Genomic DNA, 21,881 nt, shown 5'->3' on the forward strand with positions numbered 1-21,881 from the left:
CTAGGAAACATTCTACAACAGCCAATGTCAAAACAATGCAGAAAAATATTCAATTGAAATATAAATTAACTGGTGGTAGTTTTCATGGTTATTCTCGTTCATAAACATTGCTATTTACTTTAGTAAAATAAATTTCAATAAAAGCAAATGTAGAATTAAAATAAACAATCTTTTAAATCTAGCGGTTACCCGTCCGGGCTAAGAGTTTGGCTCGCCGACGATAACGTTTTCGAGATCGAATATCGCTGACGCTAAAAGTCGTCTAAAAAAGTTTATAATATTTTAGTATAAACTGATATGGCTCAGTGAATGGAGATAAAAAGAAATAAAAAAGTGGTGTCTACATTATGTGACCGTTATTTATTGAAGTAATATAAAAATGTGGAAAATACAAAATAGAAAAAACGGTGGTGTTACCTGGTGACGAGGCTTGGTCAGTCGATGGCGGTACATCTAAACGAAACGATATTCGAGTACTGAATCACTCGAAATACCCTTCAATAACATCCCAGATAAACGTCTCGGGGTTGCCAGCTACTCGTTATCGGGTTCTAGTTGGCGCTGCTGGCACCCCGCCCCTGTTCAACATCTGGGATTATATTTCTGGGTATTTTGTAGACCGTTATTTCACTATGTAATATTCGACATGCCTCAAGGTCGCTACAATACACCCCTGCCAGTATTTTACATACAATTATTTTAAGCTAATAAAAATACAAAAATGTATGAAAAAGAATCAAATACAAAATACTGATATACCAATCAAAATGTGCTGCATGAAAAGGGTTTTGAAACATATGATAAATCGAAAGGGTTGTGGGTGGTACGGTTGTTGATATCTTTCGGTCCTACAGATACCGTTGCTTCATCGTCACTTTGGCACTTGAATGTGGTCCATCGACGACGTTGAAAACAAGCTATTTTTCGGACAGAGCTCTCGTAATCGACGATGTGGGGGGGTCGATTGCTCGACAATATGGTAGCTTATTTCCTTCGACCACGAGACGTTGGCAATTCTGGTACTTCGGCGAAGACATGACGAGTCTACGGTGACTGCAATTGGTACCTAGCTTCTGGAGCTGCTCTGTGACTAATCCGTAGTCACATACGTTACGGTAATTCAGAATAAACAAATAACGACGGTATCTGACCGAAGCTTCCCAAAGCCTTTCAAATCAAAATGTCTGCCATTATGACGAAGACGATGAGCGAAGGAAGACATTATGATTTAAACATAGCGCCGAAAGAAATGTTTGGCCGAGACGCTGATAATTAAACAGTGATGTAAAAATCTCTAAGAGTTCAAAAGATTGTGAAAGAAATAAAATTTGGACAAGAATTTAAAAAAAAAACGAGTTGGATGTAATGAAATGAAATTTAAGGTCCATTGTTCCAGCACTAAAATAAAATTTAATGAGGAAAAAATATTTGAACGAATGTGATACTGAACGAACAAAAGTAAAATCGAAGAAGAATAGTTTTAAAAATATTGAAAACGTTGAAACAAAAAATATAACGGCCACATAAAATACACCATGTTGCACGTAGCGTCCATTCACGAGTCTAAACCCAATTTTGCGAAAAATCACGTCGGGGTCACCACTTTAGGGTAAATGATATGGCTCGGTGAATGGAGGTAAAACGAAATGAAACAGTGGTGCTTACATTATGTGACCGTTATTAATTGAAGTAATATAAAAATGTGGAAAATACAAAATAGATGAAACGGATGGCAGCGGTGTTACCTGGAGACGAGGCTTGGGTAGTCGATGGTGGCACGTCTAAACCAAACGATGGTCGAATACTGAATGAATCGAATTACCCTTTAATAACATCCCAGATAAGCATCTCGGGGTTGCCAGCTACTCGTTATCGGGTTCTAGTTGGCGCTGCTGGCACCCCGCCCGTGTTCAACATCTGGGATTATATTTCTGGGTATTTTGTAGACCGTTATTCCACTATGTAAAATTCGACATGCCTCAAGGTCGCTACAATATAAAATAAAGAATAATATTCGTTAAATTTAAGGGAGTGTTTGAATTTGCTAAATAACTTAACTGCGTTAGGGCGACTATAAATAAATTTAAAATACTCTCTTATCTCTAGTATTGCCTTTGTCTTTTACATTGTGTCGCGTTGTTATTTTATACACTCAGTTGATATATTCTCTAAATGCTATCTTAGTGAATATTACCGTATAATAATACAGAATAATACAGTCCTCGCTCCGGCTTCTCACGAAGCTCCGGTATACTAGAGTAACTCTTTAATTACTCAGTCGCAAATACTTCGCTCAATTTGAGAGGTAGGCTGCTTTATATTGACTTTAAGGGCATTGGTCGATAACGGTTTATTGACTTGCGACTTGAACTTGAACTTTAACGTGAAAATTTCATGAGTCATTTTAATCTCATCAATTCAATTTGGCTAATTTTGAAAAATTCACATCAAAATGGATGGATGTTCCTTTATCATCGTAACCATTCTTTTAAATTACTACTTCTGACTAAACATTTTACGGTCATCTTCCTAAGTCTAGAAAAATCAGCGAAAAAGCGACATTGTTGGTCATAATCATTCACTTTGAGCTCCCGAATCAACTAGTTATTTCAAAATTCGCCAAGTGCATTCTGGATCTCAATATCGACCGATTAGTCGTTTCAAGTTTCAGCAGATTTTTCACGGAATAAGTCGTCGCAAATTTTATAAAGTTAATCTTCTGTAAGAGGGACGTTGTTCCATAACTTTTCAAATCAACACTTATTTCAATAAAACTCATAAAGTTTTATCTTTTCAATATGATTCCCAATTCCCATCTATCATTCTCATTCCCATCTATCAATGTAGGCCCATCCCAATTATAAAACTTCATATTTTTACACTAGAATCACGATATCTCGTTCTCGTTTTCATTATTTAACATAACTATAACTATTTTTATTTAATTTTACCGAACTTAACAATAAGCATTCATGTTAAATCCAAAGCACTCCGTTGCTCTATAAAATGCAAATACCGCATTGCGTTAAGGATTATTTATCGGATCTTTGTTTTCATTGCATGTACGAAATCAATTAAATCAGTGACCTTCCATAAACAACGTGACGTTTTTTGCGATTTATACTCCGATATGTATTTACCTTTATTCATTTAATTAAATAATAACTTTTTTATTAAAATATATAATTTGTCTGAATTAATTTTAGATCTTTTTTGTATTTTATTTTATCTTTATTAGTTTAATAGAGGCATAGATATTTCCTTATGGATAATAAAATAAAATCTTATTCAGAAAAAAATATCAAACACGCCAGTAAACCTTGGTAACTTCTAATATTTGTAAGCGTTTAAATAAAGTCTTTAAAGGTAATTAAACATAAATAAAAAACATCTTCAATCCATAATTTAGATTTTTTAATTTTACGCAAGCTCACATTTGAGCAAAGGCTTAAAAATTGAAGCCATTCATCAATATTATTCATATTAAGGGCTTGATTCTCAGGAAGAGACCATATCCGGACAATACATGAATAAACCACCACTAACGAGAATACAAATGGTCTGTGTTCAAAAATATATTTACTTGATAATACAAAATATATTAAGAAAATAAGCAAGTTTATATTACTGATAGATATTTTCTCTTACAGTATGTTATATCCTAGACCTAGCGCTATATATATGTTAAATGAGATTATTAATCTAAAATTTACTGATTTATTATAGATGAGGCAAAAAAGAAGTTTGGAGACAAGTGCACATCAACAGATGAGTGCGGATTTGAAGGATCAGTATGCGACGATCTACAGGGAAAATGTCTGTGTAGGCCAGAAGTTCCAGTAACCAATCATCTCGACAAATGTGGAATAGGTAAGTAACTTGCTTTTCTATCATATATCATGCAATAAAACAATTACAGTAGCTCTTTTTTGTTTATATAGAGAGTTGTGTGATAATTACCTATCCTTGGAAAAGGTGTAAATATTATATAATTTTTCACAATAATTAGAATTAAGTTGAACACTTTTCTTGCCATTTCCATTTGCTTTTGGAAGAACAACCTTAAAAATATGTATTCGTTTTAACTAAACATGTCCTTGGTGGAAGAAATTCATTTTCAACCTACTTTTTCCTTTTACAGCATATTTTCTTTTATAGCACCCATCTTACAGAAATCAATTCCATATTGAAATAAGTTATTAATATATTCCATATCTTATCATTTGGGATAACTATAGTTTCAATCGCCCCACACGAATTCACTCTACCATCGAAATAAATATAAATATAAAAGTAAATTTTACTATCACTTGATTTCCTAATTACTTAGACATGTATATTCCAAAATCCAAAGTAAATTGTGCTCATGTTACGACGGTATCTCTCACTATTTATCAGAATTAAAAACGGTTTCAAATATTTCATTTATTACGGCATATTTTTTGGTTAAACTGGACTTAGCCTTCTGGATATTGATCTTTGAGATAACTTAGATAATTCCTCGAAAATATATTTAATATTTTCAAATTATATATTGTAATAATCATTACAATGTTTTTACAAATTATATTATTAAGTAATAATATGTTTTATAAAATATTTTTTATCTAAAACAATTAGATATGTGTGCATAATTTTATTATGACAAAGCAAAGACATCTGAACTAATGTGACGGAAAAACGGAAGTTGTTCCGTGCGAAAGCTATTCAGTTTGCTTTTTAAACACTAACTATAACATATAAAACCTATAAGACATATAAGTAGAAATAGTGGAGATAACTGCTTCTATGGTGTAATGGTTAAAGCCTATAGCTTCCAAACGGAGGTCACGGGTTCGATTCCCGCCGGGCACAATAACTCTTTGTTGTTGTTTAGTTGGAAATTTCGTCAAATCATCTAGGCTAGGTACCGGACCCCGGGGCCTGAAGCACTCCTTATTTTCAATCATTGCTTCTTTGTTCCTATTTTTCCTCATAGGGACTGTACCTTTACTTGGTCTACCCATCATAATATTAAATGAAATAACTGCAAGTAACTACACATATATTATATTCTACTATATACACACAATTTAGTTTAATACCTACCGAAACATATTTATATAATATATAAAAATAATAATATAATTTAGTGACATATATAAAAAAAATACATTACCCAACCAATCTAAATTAATATAACTGCTTGGGTTCGGCACCGACTTCAAAGTCATTAATTGGTAGGTGTTAAAATAATATTGTAAATAGATAAATAGGTTTAGGTAGGTATTAAGCTAAATTTAGTATATAGTAGAATATAAAAAACGTGCAGTAGATAGATTAAATAAAGTTTTTGTTTATTTTAATTTAGTTATTACAACGGTTATGCACATAGTTTATTTTGAAATGTTTTTTTTTTGTATTAAAAATCTAAGATTGATTATTTTTTAATTTTTAGTGAGTTCCATATTTATTTTTTGAACTCTGTTCTTGTTAAAAATATTTTATTATCATCTTGTTTCTTTATTTTTGTAACACCCATCTATTATTAAAAACATTAATTTATCAATGATATTATTTTATTAACTAAAATATTTAACAAATAATGGAAATATGTTTCTTAAATATGTTGATATATCATGTAACATATCAGTTTATTTTGATATAATTAAGCAGCAGATTAAAATAGAATTTTTTCACATTTCATGAATATAACACATTATTAACATTTCCATTAGCCGACAAAACCAATTATAACGTTATATATTAGCCATACCCCTAATTCAAATATCGTATAGTCATTTTTCCTCATGCCTCGCGAGAATTGAGATCAGTAGCCAGAAATAATGCGCTAAAAGGCAAAAATTAAGTAATAACTGATGTTAAAAATAGCCTGATAAGTTCAGAATTGCTGAAATTTATGTGACATTGAAACTCGGAAATCAATATATAGTACTTGAAACTTCGATTCTTACCACACACAACAACTATTTTAAATAAACGAGCTAAATTATGTATTTCTTATTGATTATCGATTTTAAGCAACTTTTCTCATTTAATTTTATTATACTTAGAACATACATTCCTTGTTACGTATATTAAATGTTTTAATTTTTTACCTAACTAATTCTATCACGACATAATTACAAAATTATTAAAAATCAATAATATATTGTTAGGTACTGGTGATATTGAATTTAAAATAAAATTTTAAAAAAGTTGTAAAATGAAAATGCAGAGCTCAAAATTGGGGTTACTCAACTTCAAGTATCGCTAACAAAGCAAGGAGACGAGCTCTCCGCAATGCGGATGTTGCTACAAGACGCCCTTGCTAAACCAACCCCAGCCCAGTCAGTACTTCAACCTCTTGAGACACGAAATGAACTCACATCCCTACCGTTGGAAAATAAAGATCCGGATGATGGATTGACCGTGGTGGGAAAGAGGAAGAGGGGTCCCATCACCCCGCCACAAACAAGTCAGCTGTCGAAGGCCGTCGATAATGCTAGACAGGCAGCTGCAACCAAGCCGGCTGCCAAGCCGTTCACCCAACCCTTCCAGCAGAGAGCCAAGACCAACTCGCAACCATCAACCTCCAGAAATGCCGTTAGATCAGCGCCCACCAAGCCGATAACTAAGACAGCTACCCGAACTACCAGACAATCCAGCCTACTCAGGAATGACCGTGTCCCAACTCGCGGTGGCGGAACTGCTATCCTAGTCAAAGAGGGAATCAAACACAATTTTCTGCCTTCAATTGTATCGTCACCAAATACCGAATCCACCTCTATCCAGGTGGAAACTCAGGATCGTCTAATCTTGATCACCTCACTATACAGGAAATGCTCCACGAATGACTCGTCTGCCTTCAAAACGCTCTTCGACGGACCAACTTCAAAAATCATTCACCATCCCATGTGGGATTGCGAGCGCGCAAATCGAGCAGGCAACGATATCGCAGCACTGAGCGCAAACTTAGGGCTTGGTCTCGCCCTGCCGGATGAGCCCACCCATCACCCCGCTATTAGACAACGGGGCACTACACGAAATCTGGATTTTTTCATTGTCCAGAACATCAATCGTCCTTCTGATGTTCAAGTTCTCGATGAGTAACATTCAGATCATCGTCCGATTTTATTAACTCTCGGGGATTGTTGTGCAATCCAAATTCCTCGCTTCAAAGGCAGAATTGAATCAGGAATTTCTATTTTAATCCGGTCCAATCCCGAAGATTGATGTCGACTTGTCCAACTCGACTGTGCTGTGTCGAAGCTAACTCGAGACATCCAGTCCGCCTATCAGAATTCATTATTCGAATTTCCATCTTATTCAAACTATCAAAGTGAGCCAGTTCCTGAAGGCATCAAGTCACAGATCCGACTCAAAATTCATCTCTATCGTAGAGCTCGTGCCACCCTCAACTCGGCAGACAAAAGGGAGGCCAAAAAAGTAAAACGAGAAGTGAAGGAAATCATTAAAGCCTGGCGATCCGAGAAATGGGACACCTTCTAGCGAACCAAAGGCTGGATGGCCCCGCAACTTTCTGGCGACTCTCTGAAAGCCTCGTGGGGAAGGCGCAAAATTTCATACCCCCCCTAAAGTCAGCGGAAACAGGAACTTTCGCAGTCACCGACCACGAAAAGGCCGAGCTCCTCACTAAAACCTATGAGGCCCAAATGGAACGCCTCTCTCCTGCTACAAATATAAACGCTGCTGAGAACGACGAAATCATTAGGAATGCCAACTCCGTTCGTTCTCAAGTGCCTCCGAGTTATCTTTTAAACCATCTAGTCACTCCTAAAATACTCATGCCAATGATCAGCAAAATTCGGAACAAGAAGGCCCCGGGTTTCGATAATATTTTGATAGCCCAACTCAAAAATCTTCCCTACAAGCAACTCGCCGAACTAAGTAATATCATCAACGCCATTTTGAGGCTGCAACACTTTACATCCACATGGAAACATGCATTCATCGCAGTTATCCCCAAAAAAGTCATCACCTTCTGACTACAGACCTATCAGCAATTCTTTATGCTCTTAATAATTTTACGAAAACAAACAATATCATTCCAGATGAGCAATTCCGGTTCCGCGCCAAACACTCAGCCGTTCATCAGACCCATCGGCTGGCCGCAAAAATCAACTGTGTTTTTAACCAACGTGAAAGACTTGCAGCGGTCTTCTTGGACCTATCCAAAGCCTTGGACAAGGTTTGGCACGAAGGCTTAGTGGCGAGATGCATCCGATTGTGTCTACCTGACGACGTTCCAGGTGAAGAATAAAGATATTCTCTCTAGTCGGAAAACCATCACGCAGGATTTCCACAAGGCGCCTCCCTGACACCCGCTCTGTTTAATATTTTTCTTGCAAATATGGCTAGGAAACCTAAGTTGAGGCAGCTTTTTACGCAGACGACACTGCTTACTTTACTTCTTCAAGAGTAGCACCGCACATCCGAAGCAGACTCCAAAAACAACTCGATGAGGCGGTCCAGTGGTTACATTTCTGGAGGTTGCAGGTCAACTCACAGAAAACCCAGGCCAACTTCTTCCACAAGAAGCGTTTTGCACCGAGGATTTCGCGTCTTAAAATTGAGAACGCCGAAATCCCATGGTCAAAAGAAGCCACCTATCTCGGTCTTCATTCCCACATTCAAAAGTCCCTCCATAAAGGTCAAGGTATTGTTAATTTGCTGTTCCCGCTTATCAACCGGGCCAGTAGGCTTCCTTTCTCTATAAAATCTCTCCTGTACAAGATGCTGGTTCGATTAGTCGTTCTATACGGCTGCAGTGTCTATCTAAAATAGGTCTCACCTAGCCAGGTGGAACGTCTTCAAGTCTTTCGAAATAAAATTTTCAGGAGAATAATCAATGCCCCCTGGTTCGTCAGAAATAATCATATTCATAGAGAAACAGACGTCCCCCAAGTTCACGATTTTATATTCGAGGTTTACTCGAGATATTTCTCCACTCTTCGTCTTTCAGACAATAGCTATATTACCGAGCTGGCCGATATTTTAGGCCAATAACTCATTCGACTCTTCTTGGCCTTATTCTATCACAGCCAACACTTCCTCGTCGTGCTCTAACTCCAGCGAGCTATTAACTCATGTACCGCAAGCTGCGTGGTATGATAACGATTTCACGTTCTTGCCTGGCCCTCGTGCCTCTTAACGGTGTTACCGGCTACGAACACCCTCCTTACTAACAGTAAGAATTATCAGTTAGGGTCAACAACAGAAAAAAAGGATTATTGCATAGCATGTTTATTGGAGACACTTATTGGATTCACTATGAAATACTCAAGCAGAAAAATCGTAGGTAACAGGTCAAATGAAAAGTCCCCTGCCTACCATAGTAAAACACATTTTTTTGGCATAATTAGTTTTTTTACTCAACATAATTCCCTTCAAGAGTGATACACTAATTATAGGGACCATCCAACTTTTCGATGCCATTTTTAAAGCACTACTTTTGTAAGTATTTATTCTTTGCTTCCAATAGGCCTTAGTTTCGCCGATTACCTCTCCATTCTCAGCGAGCATTCTTTTGAGATCTGAGAACAGGAAATAGTCACTGGTGGCCAGATCTGCAGAAAACGATGGATAAGGAGTTTCTTTTCTTCAAATGCGGCCGTTTTTCGGCGATTTCGTACTTTAAGCGGTCCAATAACGCTATGTGTTATTAGTTGATGCTCCTTCCTTTTTCAACGCAAAAGCTCTGGTTTATTACGCTTGATCATCTTCAAAAACGGCTCCAAATCATAAACTCGTCGTTGTTTTTGGTCAGTGAGTTCGCGCGGCACCCACTTTGCACATAGCTTACTCATACCCAAATATTCGTGAATGATATGATGTATATGTTCAGTTGATATCTTTAAAGTATCTGCTATTTCATTCAATTTCAGTTTACGGCCAAAACCATTATGTGGATTTTTTAAATATTTTCGTCGGTAACAAGTTCTTTTGGGCGTCCACTGCGTTCATCGTCTTCGTGATCATTTCACCACGTCTAAACTTAGTATACCAATCCTTGATGGTTGATTTTCCTGGGACAGTGTCCGGAAACTCGGCATCAAGCCAAGTTCTTGCTTCAACTGTATTATTCCCTTCAAAAAACAATATTTTATCAACACGCGAAATTCCTTTTTATCCATTTTTTTCACAATAACAAAAGTTGCATCACTCAAAATGCTATAATTCACAAATTAATGATCCCGCAGCTGTCAGATTTATACACTCATCTTTTGAGGGTTACGGCTATCTAAAAAACATATGGATTTCATTCTAGTAGCGTCAACTATGTGTCAGGCCGGGAACATTTCAATTGACTTGTTATACCCCGACTCGGTCTCCATAAATGCGATGAAGCCAAATATTCATGAAATAGAGATCTTCTTGTGTATATGGTTGATTCAACTCGATGTGGTATACTTCGAGTTACTCAAACTTATATTGTCCATCACTAACTAATACTTTTCTCGATATTTAATTATTATTTAATAAAAAGTCTACTTTCAACTTTCAAATTTATATAAGTAGTGCATTAATATCGTGAAAACATTATTACTTTCCATTCTCACTTCTATTCCCTTCTATTTAGTCGGCTTCGGGTTTCGTCCTTTATCAGTTCCAACGCTTTCTAGATGTTTGTCTATTGTGGATAAGTCAACGCCGCAAAATTTTAATAATTTTTAAACCTTACACAAATATTCATTGAGCAATCCGCCCGATTTCTCAAAACTGAAACCTTTCGGTACTCAATATATTCCTTTATCTTGCAAATCAAAATCACAATTTTTAAAACGAATAAACCATATTTGACTCTAATCGACTGGAGTATAACTTGAACTAAAATGAAGCTATTGTGTAGAGAATTGATTACTGGGGACATTTTCTTTTGCTCTGGCCTAAAACCAGGCGGTGGAATACATGACGCATTCCTTGTCGCGGAGACTTGTCACCAAGTGGGTCTTTACTGCTCTTGCAATTTTAGGATATGTCACCCGCTAACCAGGCAGCCGTTATTGAGCACGAAAATCCGGCGAAAAACAGATAGTGAAACTATGGATTCGAGAACTTGAGTTAACACACGGCTGGATGCTGTCATATGCGGGCAAAATTTATGACTGCAACTACGGATGAGGTCGTTTCGGCCTGGAAAAGGAGATGTTAGTAGTGACGCGGAGCTAAGCTCCCAGCATGTCGACCAGCTCGCGAACAAGCGTGTTTTCAGAAGAACTTGAATTAGACATTAGATCCGTAGAGGAGTACGGACCGAATTAACTGCTAGAAGGGCAGATCAGAGAAAATAGCAGGTTTGCTATACCCAAACCTTTCTGAAATGCTTTCTGGATTTGGGAATGCTAATCGAATCGTCAGTCCAAGTGGAGACCTAGGTACGTGACGTTATCCAGCCAAGAAAATGTTGCGATGTCGATCTTAAGTTGCGAAATGTTCATTGCCTAACGCTTCTTATGGTAAATGATGGCTTGGGTTTTCAGGGGGTTGATTTGCAACCTCCAGGATTTGAACCACTTGACCGCATGATCGAGCTGCTTCTATCTAGGAGGACTGCTCCAAGCTTTTTACGTTGGTCAAGAGCGTGATGAGTGTGTGCGGTCAGACGAGTGGCCTGATGGATGGATGAATGGCGAGGGCAAAAGCCGAATTTTTCGTCAGGAATGATGTTGTTTTCGTTTTTGAAAGAGTTGAGAGCGTAGAGTATTGCCTTTTCGGCAAGCTTCGAAATAGCACTAAGAAGGCTGATGGATCTGTATTCAGATGGAGATGATTTGCTCCTTTCTCGGCTGTAACCGTTATATGTGCGTATTTCCATGACACCGGGAAATATTGCAGCCTCATGAGCGAGTTAATTACTGGGGATAACCTACATCATATTACACAGATCCACATTTACTTACAAAATATAAGTTTTAACATAAATGATAATGTTTAATCTATGTGCAAATTTATTTTTTAAAGTACATTTTTATTAGAATTTATATGAGCCACCAAATTTTACTGCTAAAGCCAAAAATATATATAATCATGGCTAATAAATTTCAGCTTTCCATCATGCGATTTCAGAGCCAATTTTCTCGCCGTGCGTGAAACCTTCTGGCGGAAGTACACTAAAAGAACTCAATCTTAAGTTTATGGGTATACTTTTTGAAGTAGGTCAATAGGAATATTAAAAGTATAAACTTCCAAGGCCTACGCAAAGATGAATGATAACGATACAACGCATAATTAAAACTATTATTTAAAAACATGGTTGTTCGTATCAAAAATAATTTATGAACGAGTGTGTTGTAAACATAAAAAAATGCTCTAAGTATTTCGTTTAATATTTAAATAATCATACAAAATATTAGGTTTTTGCGTCGTTCAAAATAACATTTTTATTTAAAGTATATTAACATATTTAATTTTTTTAAATATTCTACAACTTTATCCCATCTTTCTGGCAGCATGGCGATACGGTTTTGAGGGAAAGCTGTTGGTTAGGCAACGATTCAATCATCCATCCATTTTCGCATTTTTTCAACATTTTGAAGCCTTGTACCAACCACGTTATCTGCAAGTGATAATTAGAAGACGCTATATATGTGGAATACAATATGTATGGCGGAACCTATTTTAGCTTGAGTATAGTGTATCCTTTTCAACTCTTGCTAGTCGAATATTGTCATACAAGAGTGTGACTTTCTTGGACTTCATTACCGTAGTAAATACACTTTTCATCACCAGTCACAATACACCATAAGAAATTCTTCTTTTTTGTCCGGTAATTAATAAAACCATGATACTGAAACTTCATTATTCGAAGAAATATTTTTGTATCGAAATGATAATTTAAACTTTAACCATTTTCTCTCCTTTTAGGTCTTTCCTAACCTATGTAAATATCTTAAAAGTTTATTCATCCCCTGCTAAGTTGTTGTGATCTTTGAGAGTTTGATCTGGGTTTCGTTTAACATCCTACAATACGGAAGGAATAGCATCACCATAAGTATCTAAAAGATTTTGAGGAACTTAAAAGTAATGTTTACAAAGCTACGTATTATTATTATTATTAATATGTTATAATATTAATCAATAATCGACCTAAAATAATTTGAACTTCATAAATACAACTCAACATCATGAACACATAAGTGTTAATCAATTTTATTAGAAACTATAATAACTTTAAAACTGTCTCACTAGTTTATACTTAAATTGTACACCATATTCAAGAAATAATATTTTAAACTTATAATTACACGATTCTACACTACCTAGAAAGTACTACTGTTTACTAAATTTATCCTATGACTCTATATTTTCCCATTTCCTCCTCCAAGGAAAACATGATTCTTCTTGTATCGATCTTGTATTTAAGAATATCTTTATCCATCATTCAATATTCTCTGTTGGAAGATGGAAGAAGTCAATATATATTACTCGAACCTTCAATTCTTAATACACACAAGAAATATTTTAAATATACGAGATAAAATAATTATAGATTTTTGAAAAAAGTTTTTGATGGGTCTTTAAAGCATATTTCTTTCAAACCTAACAAAAGTAATGAATGCCGAAAATGCAATTCTCAGCGTTCTATTATTATCGTCTGTATACAGTGAATAACACAATAAGGCTTAATAAACAACTATTATTTTACATAAAAAAATGTTAAATCCATAGAACTAAAAAATTAGTTTAAATTACTTAAGAGTTGCTTAGATTAATAATACACATTTACAACAATATGCATCGCTGATGAAATACATGTAAGAGCCTAATAATTAAAAATCACTTAATAAATCATAATCTATCTAGTTAAAAATGCTTAAAACTTCAATTATTTAAACTTTGAGTTTATAATATAATGAAATATATTACAATTAATTGAAAGGAAGTATTTACCCTGAATTAAATATGAAAATATATTGTTATTAAGTAATTTCTAGCCAGTATCTGTTGCAAAACCTCTATATTCATTCCTACTTCATCATAGTATTGACGAATTATAGAAAACCAATATCACAGTAATCGTAATAACCACATAAAAGCCAAAATTATATTATGCATATAGTTAGTATTCAAGTTTTATTGAAACTGTCAATAGTAGAGTAAACCAAAACAAATGACAGTAATAACAGTATTTAAACTTAAAGAAAGATCAGAAGACTTAGACAAACTAGACTAAGGACTTTCTAGGTATTGATAATACTAACAAATCCCAAATATAATTTCTGATTAAAATTTCTTGCTAAATTTAATTGAAAGTTAAAGACAACTTGTGTGAAAATATATAAATTTTTAAAAACACAAATGAAAGGAAACTAAAGGTTTTCCTGTGGATTACATTCAATATAAATAAACTTTATCCTGTTTAGAATAAGTTGGAGACGTCACAATAAAATCCAACCAGTTCAAATATATGCGTCTTCTACTCCATCCACTGCGAATATATCTAATACCACAAAATCTATAAGCATATCTGTAAATCTTTCTATAGAAATATTTTCCAATAAAATCGAAATATATCGACCAAATGAATATTTTCTTTTAATACATCAAATGTTCGTAATAATATAATTATTGATGTAACATATAACCAGAAACATAATTCATTAAATAGTAGTTACCTAACGAATATTCCTAAAACAAATAAAAACGATGTTACTGAATCTAAGACAAGATATATTTTGCTTTATTTTATGAGGTTTAGAAATAAGCTTTGAAGGTTTTTTGTAACTTTTAAGCTTTGTTTAAAAAATCGAAATCAGTTTTTCTCAGCATTTTAATGCTATCCTAGAATAATTAAATTGTTGGCCTCTTTGTACCAACTCGAGTAACCAACCACAACAACAACAATTTTTTTTGGATATTATGGTATGGTACATATCAAATTCAGCTTCATTTTAGCTTCAGCTTTTGATTGCAAATCTTGAAATACTTTTGAACTTCCATTAGATTATTTGCGTTTGACGCCAAGTTTGCAGTAAAAATCCATGTAATTTACAGATTTCTTCAAATTAAAGAAATAAATATAGTATAAGGAACTAGGTTCAAATCTCGAAAATAATAAATATATGATACTCACACAAAATGGACTTTATTTGGTCGATAGGTATTGACCCTTACAATCTGATATTTTAAATCAAAAAACATTACTCAACAGGTGGCATTTTCCTTGAAAGAGAAAAAAAAATGAAAGAGAAAAAGGCTAAATGAAAGAGATTAATCATTATAAGCATTATCCATATAATGTTTAATAAATTGAAATACTTGTTAAATTCTTGTGAGCTCAGATGAGAATTATTAACAGTTACTTAAATATCGCTAATGTTTATAAGACGAGATAACCATTATATTCAACTCTCATCACTTATTTCGGTTAATAGCAAATAGTGTATGTACAATACATTTCCAGTATTATAAAAAAAATAACAATAATTGAAAAAAAGATGGCTGATGATTGTAGAGAGTAATGCAATATAGAAATTTGAATAACTGTCATTTACTTATTATGGACAAAAGGTACCTACAATTATTTAAATATATAAATTGTAATTTCTATTTTAACTGTAACGAAATTAATATGAAATTTAAAACACTATAATAATTACCGTATCATCACAAACTGAAATGTTTTGCTTGAACGAGGCCAGTTGAATATATCGAATAACTAGAATGAGAGTTTAGTTAGAAAAGTCGTCATAAAATGGCCGAATTGCTTGATTCAAAATGCATAATATATAAGTCAGAATCTTCTTACCCCTAGCAATATATTCTCAGAGTCAGACAAGACTGTTAAAAATTTAAACATCTAATTTTGTTCGAGTCCATCGATTTATTCTTTACTCCCCAATCCGTTCCTGCGAAACACACAGAAATATTCCTGGGCGCACTACCCTACTTCTGCTGATTAAGCATAAAATTTTACGATATTACCCTGGTGCGTTTTGTTTCGAATCGGACGCGACTACATCAGCGTTGGATACGCCTTTATTAATTGATTTTGCTGTTTGTCGTTTATTAAATATTCATGAAACGTTGAGAATCGATGAAATTATATATGTGGCAGGTTCAGGCTTACAGATATCCTTGCGCGTTTTGAATATTTTATCGTTTGATTTGCTATTGTCTTTGTTAGAAATGAATGTCCTGGAAGATTTATAGTGTCAATCAATAATAAAAATAATTTTAACAAAAAAAAATTTAACCGACTTCAAAAAATAAATAAGGAACTCTTTAAATCTTAAAAAATAATCAAACTTAGATTTTTAACATAAAAAGAAAGGTTTTAAAATAAAATATGTATATTATAATCATTTTATTAACTAAATAAAAATTAACAAAAACCTTATTTAACCTATATGCTGCAAGTATTTTATATTCTACTATATACACACAATTTAGCTTAATACCTACCTAAATCTATTTATCTATTTACAATATTATTTTAACTACTAACTACCAACTGATCAGTTTGAAGTCGGTACGAGCAACAACTTAGATTTATTTTGCTCGTAATTTAATTGTGTGTATAAGTCACAAAATTATATTATTATTTTCGTATTGCTTATCGTGGGTACCGACATCAAAGTAAATTATATATCAACATATTAAGTCCCAAGAACCAAAAATCCAAAGTTAATGTTTGCAGAACTACCTACTGCTATTGTTAAAGCATCAATATAAATTCGACTTTAGCATTTTATAATAAAAAACCTAAGCTCTCTAAAGTTTCATAAGCTATTCATTCAAATGCTTAGTTTGTTTCACAATAAGCTCTTCAAACCATCCTCTGATTCCATTATTCTATCTGCTGTGATATTTAGAATTAGTCAGAAATTAAAGCTGATCATATCGCTCAATGGCCATTAGAAAACCTCGCTTATATGCACCGACTCTCGAAACGTTCTACCCATTAATAGTGGTTCAAGTTCTTATTTTGTTTGGTATAGCTACATCCGAACAAAGCTGCTTCTTCTTCATCTAGATCATCAACTGTAAGATCATACCGGAAATTATTATTATTATTTTAATTATATGAAGTAAATTGTGCGTTAAATCAAAGTTTGAAGGACCAATATATTCAAAGGTGACGTTTGTAAAATTACGTAATATTGTTTTTAATATAGTATGACTTAACCTAGAACATCAATAATCTGTAACGATATAAAATAGCTTGAACATCATAAATACAGCTCGAATAACACCATGAGCACATTGTTTTCGTTAAATATAAGCAAATTTTATAACTAAAAGGTTAATTTAAAATAACGCAATTGTGTTGAGGTGGCCACTATAAATAAATTAAAAAATGTGTCTTTTTCTTTAACAAATTAATTAGAATCAGTTATAAAAATAATTTCAATAAAAGGATCAAGATGTAGAGTGCGATACTGATGGTTATACTAAAATTGGAAAAACACCCAATACATTTAATACCATTTCAATAATATATAATATAAATGGCTATCTCTCGTTTTGTTTATTCAGCATTATACATATAGAGAAATGGCCCATAACATTTTTTATAATCATGCCATATGATATACAAATGTGCATTTTTGCAGATCTACATACCACAGAACTACAAGTATTATAGACCATCTTATAAATAAGTTATTAGCCAAAAATATCTAACAAAGTTTTATGTTTTTTTTTAATAACCAGTGCAAAATTGAAAAATAACATAATACGTTATTGTTTTATGAGAAGTACTCTTCAAAAATTATTTTGAAACAGAAACCAGTTTACAACATAACGAGAAAAAACGTAACCATTAAAAAATAAAGAAGAAAATTATCAGATTTTCAGATATATTGAACAGTTAAGATATCTCACTTATAATAAGGGCTATTGATCTCTTCAAACTATTATTAATCATAGACTCTATCAACTAGCTGTTAAGCAGTATTTTAATATCGAGTAAAATTCCTTTTAAAAAAAGGAAACAATTCCAAAAGACAAAATCTGCCCAATGGGTCTTACTTTTCTTATGTACTTATATTAATTCACAAGCAAGACGAGTGCGAGTAAAGACATCAATATGTATTCCTCAATTATAAAATTACTATAACCTATATATAGTTATATATACATATACGTAGTTTACACTAAAGGTATAAATTTTATATAAGTTCGTACGGTCTTGTTCGCTTCAATCTCCTGACATCTTGTGATGTGTCCAACATTGACGAGTTTTCTTATTCATGATTTATTACAATAATTGCAGAAAACAAGGCAATTTTTAATCTAATTAAACTATGATTGAAAATGGATTTTTTAACAACCTCAAGCCCACCATGAACTGATAAAATCAAATGATACTGTAGGAATGTTCGTCGGGTGGGTCAGTTGGTCGAAATGTGTGGCTGCCGCTGCGATTATTTGTCAGAACACTCACTACTATTTTTGGAAGGAATTTGCACGAGAACTGAAAACACTGGAGAATTGACAGGATATTAGGTTAGGTAGAGGAAGTACGGTAGCGCTGTGGAAGTGGTACTATTACAAGGGGATGGAGAAAAGAAAAGAGAACGAGACGTCATCGTGATGGTCTTTTATAGCCTGAAACTGCATGGTACCAATCCACCGGCGTTGCCAACCTTTGTACTCGTTGTTGGTGAATTCGTGGTGGCCTAAAGGGCCGTGGCGGTCGCCACATAACTCCCCTCCTAGTGAAACTTCCGTGGAACGTACCTCTATGTGGTGCAGGTACACCCGCAATCACGCAAACAAACGCAAAAATATTTTGCTCTTCCAAAGAAAACATCTAGAAAATATCGATATTTTCAAAGAGTTCGGATTTATCTATATTTTTTCCGAAAATAATAGCTAGAGTTCGCGACAGATTATAATTGAACCATTCACTACAAGAAAGTTAGCTATAGAAAATATTTTATAAAATTAGGGGTTTATTTCTTCTAAGAATTGCAAAAAATCCGTCGATTCAAGGATTGAATTTAAATTTAAAACGCGACAAACAAACAAATACGCTGAAAAATTAATTCATAAATCGAATAATTATACAAACTAAAGGACTAAACTGTGTACATTTCAACATTTTACGTATTTAACGGTGGTTTATTTAGTAATCGACAAAACCAATACACACCAACAAAAACAATATATTGAATAATGTATGAACTATGATAGATATTGTATGTACATTATATAGCAGCATGTTATCGATTACCCTTCAACGTTTTAATTTATTTTTATATAAAATATTCAAATCGTATATTCCTGTACGTCAGATGCAACGTTTGATTCGGTAGAAAATAGCAAAATAATTAATTAAAATTAATATTTCAATGTTTTTGAAATTGATATGTTTAATGTTACTATGGGAGCAAATTGATAAGTCAGTGATTCTTTTTAATATCTCATGCAGTAACTCCTTCATAACTCAACTGCCATCAATTAATAACTATTGTGAGATTTTGAATAAGTTGCGTCATTTAATTCCCACTTGACAGTTATTGGCAGAAGACAAGCTTCCACACTTCAACAAAAACATAAAAAGTGGTTTTGTCCTCTGGTTTTGTCCTCTAATGAAGTATAATTTTTGCTAAACTAAGTAAAGGCTTGATGAATACTATGGGGAGCCTTCTCAATTATTTTTAATAGTTAAAAACATTACTGAGTTCTGTTTCTCCAGATAAACGTTCACCAAAGAACGACAAGTTGTGCCTGTCGATCAAAAAAAGTCATGTTCACAATTTTTTAAATGCACGCAATACCACTCATATGGATTGTGTTGAAAAGAATAAAAAACAGTCACCGGCGAAAATTATAAAAAATACTTTTGGACAAATGTTATGCTTATGATTTGAAACCAATAACTATTGCATTTGGCAAAGGAAAAAGTGTTCTATCAAACGCACGATACTACAAACTGCTATCACATCCAGCATATTCTTCAGATTTAGCTTCCATTCCAGATTTGGTAATAGGATGATAAATAACAATTTTTCGACGGACCACAAGCTTTTAATAATTTGTAGTAGGGAGGATTGCTTGAACAACATATTACCCAAACAATTTGCAGAATTTTCAAATATATTTTAAAGAGATTCAACCCTGTCAATGTGCAATAATGTGCTATATGAACAAACCCTTATCCAATATGGATATCCAAACATGGGATTGTACCAACAGAAACAATTTTTGAGAAACAATTTTTGATTTTGAAAATAACTAATAATGATTAGTGGTATAGAAAAAGCGATTTCCATACTAGAAAATGGATAATTACAAGAAGACCAATAAAAGAACTAGCGAACTAGCCTTATTCAACAGACATTCCAATAAATTGATACTAGTAGATGTCAATAATAAAAATATGATATTAGCAAGAAACTGCCAAATAGTGACTACAACAGTAATATTTATTTTCTTTTATTTCAACCATCTATTCAGCTGAAAATGGACTACTATATATTTTTAGAAGAAGCACTGAACACTTTAAATTAAGGACAGCTACAAATCACATTTTAATATTATTACGTCCTTTATTAAATTGCAGCAGAAAACTAGCAATTGGCTTTATGGTGCTTTGTATATAATTAAGCACCTCTAACCTGCCTGCGAAATGAAGAAACAAATAGAGACTGACATTCAAAGAAAATATTGCTGACAATACAGCAGAAAATGTTGTCACGAAATAATTCATTCAGGATTCAATATGTTTCACCACCGCCTTGGACTCGATCTCTCGCACACGCATAAATTACACATTTCGCGTCATATTAGGTGGTAGGTTATAGAGCGTGATAGAAGACGCAGAATAATGCCCTTTCTTTATATCCACGTTCAAGTGCTAGATTTGTATCGACTGCCTAACCCCAGAAAAAACTCTATCATTTTTGTCTGGATCCCCTCCAATAACGATATACCGGGAAATGAATTGAGCAATGGTCTCGCCAAAAATGCTATTACAAATAACTAACCAATTACATATATATTATATTGCACAACTTTATCCTATTCATATAAGAAGACAGTAGATGCAGCTTTGAGGATAGGACCGATGATGATAACTATCATTGGCATATCAAGAAGGACTTTTTCTCCTGCTCTCATTGTTTGTCCACTCCATCCATCCTGTCGTCCACGTATTAACTATATGCAGCAACTTATTTATTATGACGAGAAAATATGACTTATCTAATTCCTTCGAAGTTATTTTATTTCATCTCGCTCGAAATTGGCCTCTATTTTAAAATGTAATTGTATCTCGTACATACTTTATATTTAACCAATCAATATTTTGTTTCAAGCTACTTGATGACCTTGACATTAATCCAACTTTTCTATAATCTCTTCTCAATTTTGTAAACACACAATAACATGTTTTAAACAGTAGCTGAGAATAATGAATTACGTTGATGGCGATAACTTTAAAATCTAATAATAAAAAAATTTATATTACATACATACACACGTCTGTCATTGCCAGCATAAAAGCGGGTTAAGGTTAAAAATACGTACAATCAAGGGTAATAAGTTACAGCTTTACATCATGCGAACTTTGAGCCAATTCTCCTACGGTGCATGAAAACTAAACTACTTTCGGCGATATTACGTCGAAAGAGAAATTTTCCCTCGGTCTTTCCTTCGCCGGTAAACTTTCATGAACTAACCTGATGAATTATTAAACGTACGGCGTTTGAGACGACTCCGCTGAGACGTATTAAAAGATTTAGTAAAATCGCATTCATTAAAATTCAAAATGAAATTAATATTAGATTTTTGGAATTGTTTCGCGTGCATATAAAAGAGGAAGTTAATGAGTCCAAAAAAACTGATTAATGGATCTTTATTTTAATACACTACTTGGCCATAACGTAATTTAGATGAAACCAAAAAATTTAGAAAAGTATATGAGGGTT

General features: G+C 33.6%; 1 protein-coding gene and 1 long non-coding RNA gene across 3 annotated transcripts in view; one reads left to right on the top strand and one right to left on the bottom strand.

Moving 5' to 3' along the window:
- jus (EB domain-containing julius seizure protein) overlaps positions 1 to 21,881 on the top strand; it is a 95,085-nt gene that overhangs the window by 39,312 nt on the left and 33,892 nt on the right. Inside the window, exon 2 of the mRNA XM_076419336.1 lies at positions 3,727 to 3,870. Coding sequence (XP_076275451.1) covers positions 3,727 to 3,870 — 144 coding nt within the window. The remainder of the gene's footprint in view (positions 1 to 3,726; positions 3,871 to 21,881) is intronic.
- LOC143206687 (uncharacterized) lies at positions 12,338 to 15,967 on the bottom strand. Of its 2 annotated transcripts, XR_013008497.1 has the most exons (4): positions 15,752 to 15,967; positions 12,850 to 12,998; positions 12,617 to 12,790; positions 12,338 to 12,559 (listed from the first exon to the last, which is right to left on the bottom strand). It is a non-coding gene; the product is annotated as an uncharacterized LOC143206687 (long non-coding RNA). The 2 variants fall into 2 exon arrangements; XR_013008496.1 differs by having other exon boundaries at positions 12,617 to 12,998.

This window comes from Rhynchophorus ferrugineus, unplaced genomic scaffold (assembly GCF_030347505.1).
Source record: "Rhynchophorus ferrugineus isolate W39M unplaced genomic scaffold, kcgeb_rfMv2 rfM1, whole genome shotgun sequence".
Classification (NCBI taxonomy): domain Eukaryota; kingdom Metazoa; phylum Arthropoda; class Insecta; order Coleoptera; family Curculionidae; genus Rhynchophorus; species Rhynchophorus ferrugineus.